General features: G+C 35.2%; 1 protein-coding gene across 17 annotated transcripts in view; it reads right to left on the reverse strand.

The window, feature by feature from the left end:
• ADAM22 (ADAM metallopeptidase domain 22) overlaps positions 1 to 17502 on the reverse strand; it is a 278120-nt gene that overhangs the window by 56351 nt on the left and 204267 nt on the right. For all 17 annotated transcript variants that reach the window (XM_053608487.1, XM_053608501.1, XM_053608500.1 and 14 more), the window contains exons 10-17: positions 17192 to 17263; positions 16431 to 16597; positions 14978 to 15062; positions 13944 to 14034; positions 12018 to 12069; positions 6995 to 7094; positions 3896 to 3967; positions 3582 to 3674 (exon numbers count right to left, since the gene is read on the reverse strand). In XM_053608487.1, coding sequence (XP_053464462.1) covers positions 3582 to 3674; positions 3896 to 3967; positions 6995 to 7094; positions 12018 to 12069; positions 13944 to 14034; positions 14978 to 15062; positions 16431 to 16597; positions 17192 to 17263 — 732 coding nt within the window. The remainder of the gene's footprint in view (positions 1 to 3581; positions 3675 to 3895; positions 3968 to 6994; positions 7095 to 12017; positions 12070 to 13943; positions 14035 to 14977; positions 15063 to 16430; positions 16598 to 17191; positions 17264 to 17502) is intronic.

Below are 17502 nucleotides of genomic sequence, written 5' to 3' on the forward strand. Positions count from 1 at the left end.
GAAGGACATTCCCCAGACATCACACATGCAGGGTCCTCAAACTTTTTAAACAGGGGGCCAGTTCACTATCCCTCTGGTCCCTCCCTGCTGGAGGGCCGGACTATAGTTTAAAAAAAAAAAACAACTATGAACGAATTCCTATGCACACTATACATATCTTATTTTGAAGTAAAAAAAAAACAAAACGTAAAAGTAAAAATACAATCACACTGCCTCGTGTGGCCCACGGTTGTAGTTTGAGGACCCCTGTGTCCTGTAAAAGTCAGCTGGTGCTTAATGGTGCATCTCCACGAGGAGGAGGAGCTGGTCTAAGTTCTAGTAATGCTTTCTTCCAAACAGCTTTCGGATTTATATTTTACCCTTCATTTTTACTTTATCATGTTTAACCTTTATCATGTTACTCATTTTTTGCCTTATTTGCCAAGAATTTGGAAGTTACAAGGGCTGAATCACAAAAGTTGGATTTTTCTGGCCAAGCTATTTCCTCCCATGCTTTCCCTTCCCTTCTTCTTCCCTGCCTCATGTTTAGTAGACTTAAATCTTGGTCTTTTATTCTTTTCTAATGTTTCTATTATTTATGTCATATAGGAGGTAGGGTTTTTTTTTTTTCCTTTTTTCAAACCCCTTAAATACTTTTAAATGTGAGAGTTGTACAAATACACTTTTAAGTTCATCAGATTTATAAATTGCAGGAGTACTCATAACAATACAGAACAGAGATCATAATTATCCTACTTGCCCTTCCCTCTTTGATCCCTCTCTTTTCCCCCCTCCAACATTTGGAGCTAGACACTTCTTTGCTTGTGTCTCTGCCCACACAAAGGTACATATTATTCAGTTTCCTAGAGTTTCTGTATAAACTTCATCTTCTCTCCCTACTCAGAACCCTTCAGTCATTTCAGTTTCCTAATGTTCCTAAAACATGCACAGCCCACTGCCAATTCCAAGCAGGATTTCAACAGATATCTTCTAGGACATCAGAACAAAATCTGTGTTCCTTCATCCATTTTCATCTATCAAGCATTTACTTAGCAGTGAGATTATGCCAACCACTGTCCTAGCCATTGGCGAAACGATGGAGAACAAAAACACCAGAAGGAATTTGCAGCTTAATGGGGGTAAAATGGTCCTATAGATAAGAAAATAAGGAAGACAGTTTAGTTTCTCATGTTCTGATTCTGGACTGTGCCTCAATCCCAAGGAAGAATCTACCCCAAAACGTCTGGGGTAGAAATATAAGCAGATTTGGGATGGAGTTTAGAGAGTGCAAATGTTGAAGAATGTCCAGGAAACTAGGAGAGGATTGCTCTAAGTGCTGGGATACAACAGGAAATCAATCCACCAAAATCCTGGCCCTAATGAAACTCAACATTATAATGAGCAGAGAAAAATAAACAAATAAGTAAGCTCTATTTCACAACAGAGTTTGGTCAATTATGGCCTCATAGTCAAATCTGTCTGTCTGCCTATCTTTATAAATAAAGTTTTATTAGAACACAGCCATATCCATTTGCTTCTGTATTTTTAGTGGCTGCTTTCAAAGGCAGAATTGAGTGTGACAGAGACTTTATGATCCACAATAACTAAACTATTCACTATCTGGCCATTTACAGAAAAAGTTTGCCAATCCCTGGCTTATAGATAGATTTAATATTATAAATATATTTAGAAAAAAATAGGTATACACGTGAGTTTTCCTCTTGATCTTCTATTCCCTTTCCTCCATTTGCTATCCTGACTCTAGCTCCCCTGGCAGTCCAGAGTGATGGTGAGATCTGAGGATGTGTGGTAGAGAAAGTGGCAAAAAGGATCTTACTTGAGTGGGATAGTTGTAACTTAATTTTGTGGGATAGCAGTTAATCATGCCATTTTATTTTTACGTATTTTGGTTTTATTATTTTGTATTTGTTCCTTGAAATGATTTTATCACAGGGAATCTGATTCTGTAAGTCAAAGAAAAAAAGGTGTCATTTCACAGATGGGCAGACTTAAAGCACAGAGGCGTGAGATAAATGATTCAGGGCCCTTTGTGGTGGCAGCAGGAGAAGCTGACAGTAAACAGCTGTGATGGCCAAAATCAGAGAACGTCTGTTTCACATTTCACATTAGTTTAATCTTTCTTTTTAGAGAGTGCTTTCAGAGATCTCTGCCAGGGCCTGCTTGTCTTAAAAAACTGCCAGGAGACACAGTGGTAGAAGGGAAACGACAGAACCAGCTGCCAGCAGAGCTGGGGTGTAACTGCACATCTATTCCTCACTAGCCAAGTGAGCCTGTGCAGATTATTTCACATCTTTGTGAAAATCTCAAAAGTGTGCTTTTGTGAGTGCTTAAGACAGTGGTCTCAAGTAAGGATGATCTTAGCCCCAAGGTGACATTTGGCAACATTTTTGGTTGTTACGGGAGGGGTGCTGCCAGCATCTAATAGGTAAAATCCAGGGATGCTGCTAAATAGTCTATAATTCTCTGCACAAGACACCTTCACAACAAAGAAATGTCCAGCCAAAAATGTCAATAGTTCCAGGGTTGAGAAATTCAAGTGTAAAATGATGTAATTTAAAGTGCTTAGCATAACGTCTGCTACATAGTACTTTCATTATGATAGTAAATAGTTTTCTACCCAACCTCCTTTAACTCGTTAGACTAAAAATTCCTCTCAATGTACACTGCTATGATTTAATAATAAAAAAAAAAGAAAAAAATTCTGGAGAACAGTGAAAAAATAAATAAATAAATAGAAGTTCCTCAATCAGAAAATCATCACAAGGACAGTGCTATACATATTCACTCATTTATTCAACAAATATTTACTGAGAACCCACACCAATTACTCTATAGATGCCTAGCAATGCTCCATGAAATGTACAGACTGGAGGGAGAGACAGATATTAAACCTCAGAAATGTAGAATATTATACCAGATTTTATATGAGAAGAGAAAAAAAGAATTACATTTCTTTAGGGAAGAAAGTAAGTCTTAAATAACTGTTAGTCTTGATGTGAATGCTTAAATATTTAGAGATAAGCATGAGGGTGCTGGTTGGGAGAAAGAAAACACGTAAAACATGGAGATGAATTCTAAAACTTTCATGCACAATAATGTAAGCAAGATTTTACTATGGCTAAAAGTATTCCTTTTGCTCCTTCAATAGCTAATGCATAAGATACACTAAGCTGAGCATCAAGAAAAAAAGATCTATTGAACATCTGGTTGGCTTTACAAAGAAAAGCAAAGCCCAGTTTCATTTAACTTGCACACTCCCCAGGAAGGCAGTATGGAGCAGACAGCCTCTCAGGATTAACAGGCTTAATCCAAGCAAGCCTACCTCCCCAGCTTACTTGGTGTAACACCTTGGGTAAACTATTTAACTACTACAAGCCTCAGTTTTCTCATCTGTTAGATGGAAATAATAACAACTACACCTTACAAGATTTGTGAGGATCCTGTGACGTTACCTGGCACTTAGTCATTTAATATGTCTTAGATTCTATTTTTGGTATTAGATCATATTTACCTAGGCATAATGATTTAATCTAATTATGTCCCTTTTTCTCCCAAATGGTCATTAACCAATATTTATTTACCTTGCACTTTTTACAGCAAAGACCATCACTGCACTGAGAGTCCTGGGTCAGGGTGCATTTCTTACAACACTCTGCTCCTTCAAGGACACATTCCTAAGGAATATAAACATAGGCAAAAAACATCAGGAAATGGTGTCATTTTCCTGAAAGCACCAGGGTATTTTCTTATATACATGTTCAAATTCACAATAATAATCTTGCTTCTATAAATCCTATAAAAGGTCCAGGCATGACGCTTGGCTCTGTATGTCTCAGTGTAGGGAAAGGGAATGACCCTGAATTACCTAAAAACCATCAAACAATCAGATACTTACAGCAGGGGTCCCACAGTCACACTCCTCTCCTGTTTCAATGAAGCCATTGCCACACTCAGGGGGATCCAGAAGCTGTGGGAAGAAAAATATAAAGGGAAATAAAATACACAAAAATCAATATCAAAGACGTGGAGAGACCATAAATGCCACACCTATATACATTTGTCATACCTGCTAGTCATTCCAAAATATATTTTTATTTTCTGAAACAGGAACGCATGACTTTAGAACTTAGAATTACCCTGGTGTCTACTTCTGTTTTCGTTTCATATTTAATATACATAGTATATAGTTTTACATACATATTTACATAAATATATAACATACATACCAGGTAGGGTCTGGTAAATGTCACCAAGTTGATCTAGCCATTGCCTAAAACCAAGTCAGATTAACACCTAAATTTTCATTTCAAACAGGATGCAAGGCAGTCAGAATTACAAGATTAAAATATTGGGAAAAGTACTATTTATCTTGGGAAAAGTACTTATTATCTCAGAGACTTTAATATCTAAAACAGGAATAATAATATTAGCTGTCCATCCACATCAAAAAATTGTGGTGAGGACCAAATTTAACCATCTGTGAAAAGCCCTTTGTTAACTACATCTCTATTAATTTGAAATTTTAAAAACATAGAATTTATCATTACCCTCACATGAAAAATAGACTATATTTCCTTTTGAAACAGAAAGTTATTTCATAGTCAATGAGAAAGCATCACAAATTTAATCTATCCATTGATCTATTTAATATAAAGTATGGCTCCTCCTATTAATATAGCTTTCCAGAGATCTACAACAATAATTTGTCCAGAGATTAAAGCAATTTTTGGCCTATCCGAGAACACATTTTAGGTCTGTTTTATTTTTTAACTCTCCATAAATTTTATCTTTTGAGTATAATTTATCCTATAGTGATGGGGAAAATTAGTAAGTATTAAAAACTGCTATATACCAGATATATAATATTCATTCAGAAGTTAATCAGAATTTACATATTATAGAACAGAAGTGTACCTATACCTGTAATTAACACACACACACACACACACACACACACTGTCTCTCATAACTAACTAGAGGAGAAAAAAACAAAACAAAGGAAACAATATAAAACCTCTTTCAGATTTCAAATACTCTGTCCTCTCCTACAAAAGAATAACTCTTCTCTATATTTCATTTTCAATAGGAAGTAATCATGGCAAATTAAAAAAGGCAGAATGGAACCATATGCAGATGAAATATACACATATTCCCTTGCTTTGGGTTTAGAATAATCAAGTATTTTGGTAAAAAGACTTGTATTGTTAATATATGGAGGCAGTGACTTAGTTCAAATACCTCTTCCATGCGAAGACTTAAGATTGTCAATTTGCTTTTCAATGCAATATGATACAGTTTCAAAATTTCACTGGAGTGAAGAGAAAATGAAACCTGATAAATTTCAAAGGCAATGCCATTTATTACTGCAGTGCACAGAAGCACTTCAGAGTCCACACAACTAACAAGGACAAACCTTTTTTTTTTACGGCTCGGCACCTGTGGCTCAAGCAGCTAAGGTGCCAGCCACATACACCTGCGCTGGCGGGTTCAAATCCAGCCTGGCCCGCCAAAAAATGACAGCTGCATTAAAAAAAAAAAAAAAAAGCCGGGTGTTGTGGTGGGCGCCTGTAGTCCCACCTACTTGGGAAGGCGGAGGCAAGAGAATCGCTTGAGCCCAAGACTTGGAGGTTGCTGTGAGCTGTGATGCCACAGCACTCTACCCAGGGTAACAGCTTGAGGCTCTGTCTCAAAAAAAAAAAAAAAAAAAAAAAAAGATTTTTTAAACATGCAAAGTCTTCCAATGAGCAGGAGGGAGATCTGCTTTCTACCAGAGGGTGCTCTGCAAGTTGTCAATGCCTATGAGAAAGTCCAAGTACGGAAAAATTTTCTCCTTTTCCACTTTAAGAAGGCTTGGTTTTCCAATTGAAAAGTTTCTATAATTTTACTTTATTTTTTTGAGACAGAGTCTCTGTCACCTCAGGTGGAGTGTCATGGCATCATCACAGTTCATAGCAACCTCAAACTCTTGGGCTCAAGAGATCCTCCTGCCTCAGTTTTTCTATTTTTAGTAGAGACTGGGTCTCACTCTTGCTCAGGCTGGTATTAAACTCCTGAGTTCAAACAATCCACCCGCCTTGGCCTCCCAGAGTGTCAGGATTACAGGTGTGAGCCACCGAGGCTGGCCTCTGTAATTTCAATCACACTGCTCATTCTGAAAGGCAACAGTAAGAAGAGATGAAGGGAGATATGTTCCCCTTTCTCCTTGTGTGAGTTATGACTCGGCATTCAACAGGGGGAAGCAAAGTGCTAGGATTTACAGGCATGAGCCACTGTGCCTGGCCCCACAGTACCTTTTAAAAATATTTTTTTGAGTTATTTATTGACTTTGTTTTGGTTTGGTTTTATATTGCGTTAAAATACATGCATACATAACCTAAAGTTTGCCTTTTTGTTTTGGTTTGGTTTGGTTTCATTCATTAGTTTTTAGTGACTCTCACTTGAACTTTACCAGAACTTTTCCCACTTCAGCCTTTTGTTGTGTTGTTTTAACATTTCCCAATTCTCCTTCTGGAGTACTTATATATTGCAACTATATTTTTCAATTTTCTTGTGTCTCATTCCTTTTAAATAAATACTCTCATTTTATCTTTCAGATCATATTTTCTTGAATTTACTCTATAAAGCTACTTCTTCAAAATACAGTTAAATAGGGAATAAAAAAAAAGAAAACGAAACAGAAAGGCAAAATGAAACTATTTTTATAAGTTAACGCTGACTTACCATTTTGTCATATAAAAAGAAAATGGAAAATTTTCAGACAGAAACACTCATATTTCTACTTGCTTTCTAGCCCCATCAAAATAGCCCCAAATATCTAACATTAAAGGTGACTTTGAAAATGCAACTATTTAGATATTCTAATTATATTCTAGATTTGCACATACAGGCCAAGTTTAAAAGCTCTCTTTTATAAGATTCAATGGCTGTGTTTGAATTTGTGTCTCTAATTCTGCAGAAAGATTAATAATTAATAACTCTCGTTCACACCAATTACCTTAGAAGGTTTGTTGAAAAGGCAGGCACCACCTCCACTATTCAGGAAGTCATGATACTCTTCAACATTACACTGGGTGAACTTTTTAGGAAGATAATAGCTGTAAGAGAGAAGAAAATCCATAGCCCAATAAAACTTGTCTCCCTTATTTGTGAACTAGTCTTAAAATTAAACTTTGTTAAAACTGTGTACTATTCTTTAAAATCGAAGAATAAATTCCACTTATGTACAACACTTATATTCAATCTACATGAGTTTTATCCAGTCAGTGTATTTCTAAATTCTTCATTTGGTGACTAATGGTCACTATGGGTTGTTCATTATTTGCATATGCATTCAAAGGAAACACAAATGTACATACGGTACCTGCAATTTTAATCAAGGAGAGTCGGGAAAAATATATTTCATAAAGGGTCATTCCTGAATATTAAAACTGGGCTAGAATCCAAACTGAGGAGCATTCTCCAAAATAACTGCCCTGTAATCCATAAATGTGTTAAGTCGTGAAAGTCAAAGACAGACTGAGGAACTGTTCTAGACTGAAGGGGGCAAGAAAGACACAAAAATGAAATGTGATACCTGATCTCGAACATTATACACTATAAATAGCATTACTGAAATACGGGGACAATCGTGAAAGAAGGCTAAGAATCAGATGGTTTTACTGGCTGTACTGTGGTTATGTAAAAGAATACACTTGTTTCTAGAAAATGTACACTAAGGTGTTTAGGAATGATAGATCACCAAGTAAGCAATTTATGATTGGAGGATAAAAAGATTCTTTGTTACTAATCTTGCAACTTTTCTTTGAGTTTGAGATTGCTTTTTAAAAATGCCAATCAAGTCATCAAAAGTCAAAAGAAAAAATAAACTTGGTTAGAGAACAATTTTGCAATATGCATATGAACCTTCAAAATGAGTACACTCTCAGAAATTTTTCTTGAGTAAATAATTTGCTATGTGCACAAAAATGTATGAGCCAAGATAATTATGATAGCATAATTAGTAATAGCAAACAACTTAAATGTTCAAAGTGAGAGAAGTTAACTATTAACAAAATAGAATACTACGTAATTATTGATCATTACATTATTATAATTGTCATATTACAATTACATGTAATTACAATTACATAGTAATTATTAATATTCATAGTGTTGACTCAAAAATGTAGATTATACACATTTGTTATATAAAAAAGATTAAACAATTATATATCCAATAGAAACTGAATTTTAGAAAACAATAATAAAAATGGAAAGAGAAAAGATACCAGCACAAAATACAACAGTATTTTAATATCAACCCATAATCAGTGGAGAAAAGAAGCAATAAAAATTTTATTTTCTATATTTTTCAAGAATGGTTTTACATTGAGCTTTGATAAAGTGGAAAAAAAAAATCACAATAATAATGAATAATTTTTATAGTCTCTCCCATTAGCCTGCGAAGACTATGTGCACTTAGATCCCTACTTCTTTCTCAGACAGTGGTTAACATTCCCTCAATCAATTACTAGAATTTATGATTATTCACTCTAAACTCATTTTTGAAGCATTTCATGCCAAATTCTCCTTAGTAAAGCAAACGTGGGTTTAAGTTGTTTGAACTATTTTATGTCCTTCACTTCCTTTTCCTACCAAGTAATAAACTTTATTCTTTATTTGAGAAGTTTCTTACATATTTTCTTTTCATTTTTCTTTTCAATGCCTATACCCCAATGTCTTTATCACCTTCCCCTCTAATCCATCCTACGACTCTCTGCTAGAGTTATTAAATTTAAATTGGGCTTTCTTCAAGTTCCATCTTTATTACAAGATGGTTCCTTACCATGAAAGTAAAAAAGTGACTAACTCTTATTGTAGAACCCTTAGGAGTCAAAGTCTCCCTTGGCTTCCTACAAAGGCATTCCCACACAGGCGCCCTCAGGGGTCACAGCTCAGCCCAGCCTCCTACTCACACAACTTGGGTGGGAGGGAGCTCAGTCTGTTCTCCAACACTTGGCAGTGAAGGTAAACTCAGTCCCCTGGAGGGAAGCTCTTTTTGTATATGAATAATTGAAATTTCTTTCCTTTATTTTGCCACAGCTGACTTCCTGTAACTTCTGCACACAGTTCTATGTTCTTAACTGTATCAAATCAGCCTATTCCTTTGCCTTAACATAGCCCTTTAAATATATGAAGGCCAATATCACCTCTCCCCTGCTTCTGCCGTCCCACAACTAACTTCTGTATCTACTGTATTTGGTTAAAAAAATCTTAACTTTTGTACCTTTAAATAGGAGTGAAGGTGTTCATTTCAACCACGCTCTCCAACATTTAACAGTAAAGAGGAACTTTAGAAAGTAGAAATGGGAGGTTCCAGATGTACCCATGAAAATACATATCCATAATTACTGCTATTAGGTGATATTTGGCATAGATCAAATTTAGTGTTGTATCAATAAATGTTTTATATAAAGCGCTTTTCTCTCACATGCATGCATTTAATATAAGAGTTCCAATAACCATAGCTATACATATGTAAGGATAGCCATTTGCATGGTACTATGTAGATTGTCTATAAAAATTTAAGAATCAGAATAATCAAATATAATATATTAAGTAGCTTTTAAAAGACATTTAGTAATTACTGAAAAATTACAACTATAGAACATTTACCATTTTCTCTCATTATTAAAGAGAAAGTCCAAAGATATTTTGAAAAATATTTTAAATACACATTTGCATACACATTCCCTCCATCATTATTTTCCTTATTGTACCATATCCTGCGAGTTCAAAATTCAATCGTAATCAATAAATATTAATTAAAAATTAAGTGCATAGAAAGGATTATGATGTCAAGTCTGGAGTGTAAGTTAATATAATATATAATCCCTCAAATTACAGTGAGAGGAAGCATAAGCACGTATATAAAATTATAATGTAGGGATCAAAAATTATAATAAACCTTGGATGGTCAGAAATTTAGTTAGAGAAAAAGGAGAAAAGCACTCCTAATCAAGAAAATATATTGAGGAAATCAAAAGAAACTGGAAAGTTATGTTCAATTAGAATGAGCAAATTTTTAAGAAGAAGCTGGAGACTCGGCGCCCATAGGTCAGTGAGTAGGGCACCGGCCACATATACCAAGGCTGGCGGGTTCGAACTCGGCCCAGGGCCTGCTAAACAACAATGACAACTGCAATCAAAAAATAGCCGGGTGTTGTGGCACCTGTAGTCCCAGCTACTCTGGAGGCTGAGACAAGAGAATCTGTTAAGCCCAAGAGTTGGAGGTTGCTGTGAGCTGTGAAGCCACAGCACTCTACCCAGGGTGACAGCTTGAGACTCTATCTCAAAAAAAAAAAAAAGAAGAAGAAGCTGGAAATCTATGTAGGATTACGGTTAGCAAGCCAAAAAAGGTCGTGCACAATTATGGTAAGCAAACCAATCATGAATAGCAGGGGATAATGAGATTGCAAATGAGGATGAAAAAAGATCATGGACATCTAAATACTGATGTAAGGAATTTGAACTTTATTCTTTTGACAGTGGAGACTCACCAAAGCTCTGAGCAGGCACATGGCATTTTATGAACAAAAGCTACATATTAACAGGATGAATAAATCTCATAGACACCACAATGATCACAAAAAACAAATCACATGCAGTAAAATGCCTTTCATAATAAATTGGAACCATGCAAAGCAATGCTGTGTTTTACTCCAACACACAAAAAGTAAACATATAAAGAAATACCTGTGATTCTGAACCAAATTGAAGATGTCAGTTACCTTGGCTGGGGCTGGGGATCAATAGGGGAGAGCACGAGGAGGATTTACCCAGGTAGGGAGTATTTTAATTTCTCTAAGCTATCATAGTAGGAAATACAAGTGTTTGCTGTTTTATTCTTTATACCTTTGTAATGATGATGGAAGTGGAGCTTTGAAGGGGAAAGAGAGAGCCTACAAGTTATCTGAGTATTTGGAGTATTACTGAAATATTAATAATAATAACACAAAGGTTAAAGTAGGCCAGTAGGGAGAACCTAGGAATAAAAGGATTGATTATAAAATGTATTTAGATAGAATAAAAGATAAGAATTGATGTCTCATGGTGTGTGAAGAGTAGGATGGTATGAAATGAAAACTGTTCTCTGCAGAGCAGACTGTATACTTCTCTTCCCAATGCCTTTTCAGTAATACCACATTGTGAAGCCCCATGAACCAAAGCTTGAAATCAGCCACTGTGGGAGTATTTATACCACAGAAACCTGGGAAAGCTGCAATCCAGGCTGTTTTCTTATTTTTGTTCTTGAGAGTCAACTTATCAGCACACTACTGTTTATAACCAATTGGATTAGAACTGAAGGACATAAAAGAAAGGTAAGTCATCAAAACCAAATTTGTGGAGGGTGATTGGTGGGATTACACCTGTGGTGCATCTTACAAGGGTACATGTGAAACTTAGTAAATGTAGACTATAAATGTCTTAACACAATAACTAAGAAAATGCCAGGAAGGCTATGCTAACCAGTGTGATGAAAATGTGTCAAATGGTCTATAAAAACAGTGTACGGTGCCCCATGATCGCATTAAGGTACATAGCTATGATTTAATAATAATAAAAAAAAAAAACAAAGTTGTTCCTCATTGTTAATATTTCCAGCCTAGATATAAGGCTAAAAAATCTCTGAGGTCTACTAAATTAATTGACATCAACTGTTTCATAAATAAGAGACTGTTTCATGAAAATATTTTATACGCGGGACCATTAAGAATACTGATTTCTGGGCGGCGCCTGTGGCTCAGCAGGTAGGGCGCCGGTCCCATATGCCGGAGGTGGCGGGTTCAAACCCAGCCCTGGCCAAAAAAAAAAAAAAAAAAAACCACAAAAAAAAAAAAAAAGAATACTGATTTCTGATTTTCTCATAAATGCCTGCGGTGAGGTTCTAGGAGCTAAGTCATTGAGTGTCATATTCCTAAGACAATAGCACAGCAGGGAAAGAAAGACGAAGTTATTTTCAAATAGAAGTGGCTCACCCGGTGTCCCCCATTATGCATCCAGACCACGTGTCCTCACATTTACATTCACCTAAGAAAACATGAAGACACATGCCTGGTTATACAGTGAACACAGAGGCATTAAAGTAGTTTCTATTTTTAAAACACTCTCTTTACTTTGTTCCTTAAATACCTTTTAAAACCTAATACTCTCTAATTCTCCTTACACTTGAACTTTTTATGCAATGTATAACTTAAAAAATGTACTTTAACCCTATCAAGATTATATAATTTTTACTAAAAAAAGTCTTCTGATATTTTAAACATATTTAAACCACTTAAAATGTCTTAAACGAAAGACAATCAAATACCAATGAAATAGTGAAGAACTTTATGCTACAATTATTAAGAATCCAGTTACATAGATGTTTATGGGAATTATTAAATTTTTTATCCATTTTCTAAAACCTCTGCACCAAAGCTTCCAACAGAAGGCAGTATAGTAGATTGGCTAAGCAGAAGGGCCTTCGGAATCAGAAATATCTGGGTTTAAAACCTGGGCTTGCCACTGAGTATAAGTATAATCTGAGAGACATTATCCTTTTAAGATCTAGTCAGTTTATCTGTAAAATAGACTAAAATCAAGTATCTTATAGGATTAAATGCATTTAATGCAGGGTGGCACCTGTGGCTCAAAGGAGTAAGGCGTCAGCCCCATATGCCGGAGGTGGTAGGTTCAAACCCAGCTCCGGTCAAAAAAAAAAAGAATTTAATGCATTTGGAGGATTAAATGCTTATCTATATGTAGATAATACTGGCAGTCAATCATCTGGCTTATAATGGGCATTCTATAAATAGTAATAGTATTTCAAAAATCTTACTTATAATATTATTAAAATAATAAAATAAATATGGTTATAATCAAATTTTTACTCTAAATACATAGTATTTGACCATTCATGGTGAAGTAACTTTACCTACTTGGGAAAAGATATTCCACACAGATGCTAAACTTAGCATATTTTATTAGGTCTGTATTTTACTGGCTTTTTATCAGGTCTCATCCTAACAGGGAAGTTCTGCTTCTTTGGCCATACTTAGGAATGTTTTAAATAAACCACAATAAAACAGTACACCTGAAACCTATATGCCTAGGATTCTCCAGGAGACCATCTAAAATCATCAAACTAAGCTTATTTTGCCACTTTTGAGGTTAAATTTAACTATGAATTTAACCTCAAATTGCATGGCTTTTATTGTTATTGTTGTTGTTTCTGTTTTGTTTTTCTTCTTTTGGAACAGGGTCTCACTCTGTTGCCCAGGCTAGAGCTCAGTAGTATCTTCGTAGCCCACTGGAACCTCAAACTCTAGCACTCAAGCCATTCTTCTACCTTAGCCTCCCAAGCACTAGGATTATACTCGGGGATGAGCTATACCCAGTTGCTTCTTGTTTTGCTTTTTATTTCAGAGACAGGTCTCTAGTCTCGCTCTGTCACCCAGGCTGGAGTGCATGGCACAATTATAGTTCAACGCAGTCCCTTAAACTCTTAGGCTCAAGGGATCTTCCACCCTAGCCTCCCAGGTAACGAGGGCTATAGGTACACACCACCACATCTGGCTAACTTCTTTTAAGACAGTGTCTTGCTATGTTGCCCTGTCAGGTATCAAACTCCTAGCCTCAAGTGATCCTGCCTTGACCTCCCTAGGATTACAGGCCTAAGCCACACCTGGCCTTACATGGTTTTACATGGCTATTATACATGAAGAAATTTTCATCTATAATGCAAATATTCCCTTGTAGTAAAGCACTTTTAAACACAATTATTTTGTGCCCTGGCTCTTTATTCTTACAGTATAAAGATATTGTTATAATATAAGGATCTGAATCAAAGAATCTCCTTCTTTAAAATACTTATAGACAGTCTATTTCAAATATAACTAAACCACAGATGTGCTAAAACTTACCACTTGCTAGCTTTCTTTTGTCCGAGATAATACCAATATTATGGGCTAATGACTGGGCAAGTGTAACTGCCATTAAATCAGTTTTCCCAAACTGAAAAACAAAAACAAAAAGAAAATATATGTAAATACAAATTGTTTTTTACGTAAGATGGGCCAGAGAAAAATGTCACAATATTATTGAAAATCAGAAATTTCTAAACATTCTCTTTAGCGGAGGCTAACCACATTGTAGCTAGTGCTGAATGTGAAATTGTGAAGAAGTAGTAAGAAAGAAATCCATGTTTGATTATACCTTGTAGGGAAGACTAGAAGCCAGTCAATCATCAAGCCAGTCAATCATCACTTAAGTCTAATTCTGAGTCTAAATTTCACCAGTGACATTCCTGAAAATCTTAATTCTTATCCATGATTAAAATGTTCTTTTAGTTAATATGAAATAAAAATACATGTGTAAAAATTATTTGGAACTTATTCATCTTTATGTGTCTACTCGCACTCTTAATATTCCCTCCAAATGGAACAGAATATGGCTTCAAAAACAAATGGAATGAGTTACAGGAAGTAGTGATGATCTTTAGTCAATAAATATAAGAACTTTTTTAATATGTAACCTTCCAAAGATTCAAGCATTTCTCTTTTAGATCACTTCCCATCAGGTTTAACACCTTAGAAGTGAAAGGAATCCTTTGAAAAACTCATTCTATTTCTTTCTCCCCAAATTTTTCAATTACCGAGGAAAGAAGAAAATATCCAATAATTATTCAAAGGTCATAGGGCCTTATTTTCAATGAAGGTAAAGATGCTTTCCATATAACCTGTAAATAGCTTAGTCTGGAAATTATCCTAAGTAGAACATGAACACAATTATCACATACTGTCTTCCATTATTTCCCCATCTGTCCTCTGGTGAATTACAGTAAAATATGCAACTTAATGTCTGGAGTACGAGGAATACTAAGAAACGAACACTTAAATATTAGGAAAACATTTTCAGCCATCATACCACTTTGTATTGTATAGATGTTCACACCTACTTCATTCACGCCTCCTCCTTTCAGCAACGAGCAAATCCCACCAATATAAGCTGCCCCGCTCCGGCTACTCTCAAATTGACTTCCCCTTTTAGAAAAGGAAATGGAAGATGCTTACTGCTCACAGTTCAAATATCACAGCACCTCTCATTATTAATTTACCACATTTACTTTCACAATGTACATAAAATTTCTACACACTATATTCATGAGGTAAGAGGAAAATGGGAAGATTGTTTCCACATATAACCAAAGAAAAAGGGTTTCTGAGAGATGTTTTCCCACTTAATTTAAATTGATGTGTACCTATTAAAAAAGAATTGCTGACACGATATACTGTGAGAAAGATACAAAAATCACTTTTGTGTCTATTTCTGCAAAAAATACGTAACTTGAATCTCAGACATTCCCACAAGGATGGGAAGTCTGGCTTACTTTTTCAATTGTGTTAAGCTCAAAATAGACAAAGAAACTGAGGAAATCTTTCAGATTAAGGAAGACTGAAGAAATATGATGATTAAACACAATGTGTGATCCTCAAGTGGATCCTGGATGGAGAGAAAATCAGCTATGAAAGACAGATGGTGAAATTTGAAGGGCTGTGAAGGACACGAAAGTATTGTGTTGATTTTAAATTTTCTGGTTTTGATAATTTACTATGGTTAAATCAGAGAATCCCTTTATTCTTAGAGAATACACATTGAAGTATTTATTAGTAAACGCCTAGTAAGAGTTTTCAACTTACCCTCAAAAGGTTTAGGGGGAAAAAAAATTTGATAGATACATCAATGGATAAAAGAGAGGGAGAGAGTGAGGGAGGGAGGAAATCATAAAGCAAATTAGGGAAAATGTGAATAATTGATGAATCTGGATAAATGGCATATATAATTTCCTCATAGTATTCTTGTAACTTTTCTCTAAATTTGAAATTATGTGAAAATTAAAAGTTGCTCAAAATCATTTTTTCATTTATTTCTTCAGTAGCTCTGACTCTAGATGAGAAGTTCTTTTAAATGCTAATATATATAAATTGCTATTACCAATATGTTATATGTTACCAAAAATAAAGCCACAGAAGAGTGAGAAAAAAATTAAAAGTAAACTCCAGAAATACTAAGCTCTTGTATTAGAATTCAAAAGAGAGAGAACATTACATTTAAAAGACAGCAACTTTAAAGACTATAAATATGCTAAATGAACATTAGTAGTACTTTTACTCAATAGATGCTTTGATTGAATCTCTTGAAAAATTAAAACAGGCATAAAATAATAAAATAACTGAAAATTAAATCTCTTAAATTTTCACAACCTCAATCTATTCTTTAAAACTTCTTCCAAATGTATCAGCCATATCAAATCCTAATTGTGCAGTAGAAAGGATACATTTCAGTCACAAGTAACAGAACATTCAACATAGAATCAAAGAAAGTAATAAATTATTACAAAAGTTACGTACGAAAAAAGGTGAACTGCATCACTTTTCTCTTTGATAAAATCCCTCCTGTATTTCATAAACTCACGTAAGGTGATCAATGGATTTTCAGATATAGCAAACTTGTTGTCAGCCGCCCAGGTTTCCATGGCAACCAATACTATCCTGGTCTTAAGTTGGTCTTTATATATCTAATATATTAATAAAATGAACATATCAGCTGTGTATGTGGTAAAATAAAATCATTTATGAACAAGACTTTAAAGCTCCTTTAAAGGAAACATTACTACTTTTTTTTTTTTGCAGTTTTTGGCCGGGGCTGGGTTTGAACCCGCTACTTCTGGCATATGGGGCCAGCACTCTTCTCCTCTGAGCCACAGGCACCGCCCTGAAACATTACTATTTTTAAGAGAGATGATTATTGTTCCAATTTCCCTTAAGTAACAGAACAAAGTGTTTCAGGAGTAAGACCAAAGAACAGAATAAAAACAAATGATCCTTTTTGACAAATACTTGTACCCTACTCAAGGCTTCCTAGCATCCCTTTTCTGGCACCCTGTAAAAAGAATTCATAGGAAGGAATTTCAGGCAAATCTACAGATAACCTTGACTTCTTCCTCTTCCCAGCCAGAGATCAAAGTCAATGCAGTCAATTACAAGGTCCCCAGGGATAGCTTGCCTACAGTAAAATTTGGAGCAGCAAAAATTTAAGGACCATATCGTTCATTCTATTAACAATCAGATCAAATTCCCCCAGGGCAATACTGAATCAAGTTGATACTTACTACATCTGCCATGTTCACCACAGATTTTGCATAGGTATTAGTATGTACAACGGAAAGCCGATGTTTTTTAAACTGAAAGCAAAAGAAAACAAGTGAAAGGCTTCCAAAGTTATCAGGAAATAATCATCTCAATAAAGAAAACATGGTATAATCGAAAGGTTCCTAAAAATATAAAAAATGTGCTTTCTGTAAATACATGAAAAAACGTCAAAGTTGAGACATCGATCTTTATCTGCTGTGCAGCTTGAGGGAAGTTTCGTTAAAGCTTGAGGCCTCCATTTACTCATCTGTGAGATGAAGTAAAAAATACT

The sequence above is a fragment of the Nycticebus coucang genome, chromosome 11, assembly GCF_027406575.1.
Source record: "Nycticebus coucang isolate mNycCou1 chromosome 11, mNycCou1.pri, whole genome shotgun sequence".
Taxonomy (NCBI): domain Eukaryota; kingdom Metazoa; phylum Chordata; class Mammalia; order Primates; family Lorisidae; genus Nycticebus; species Nycticebus coucang.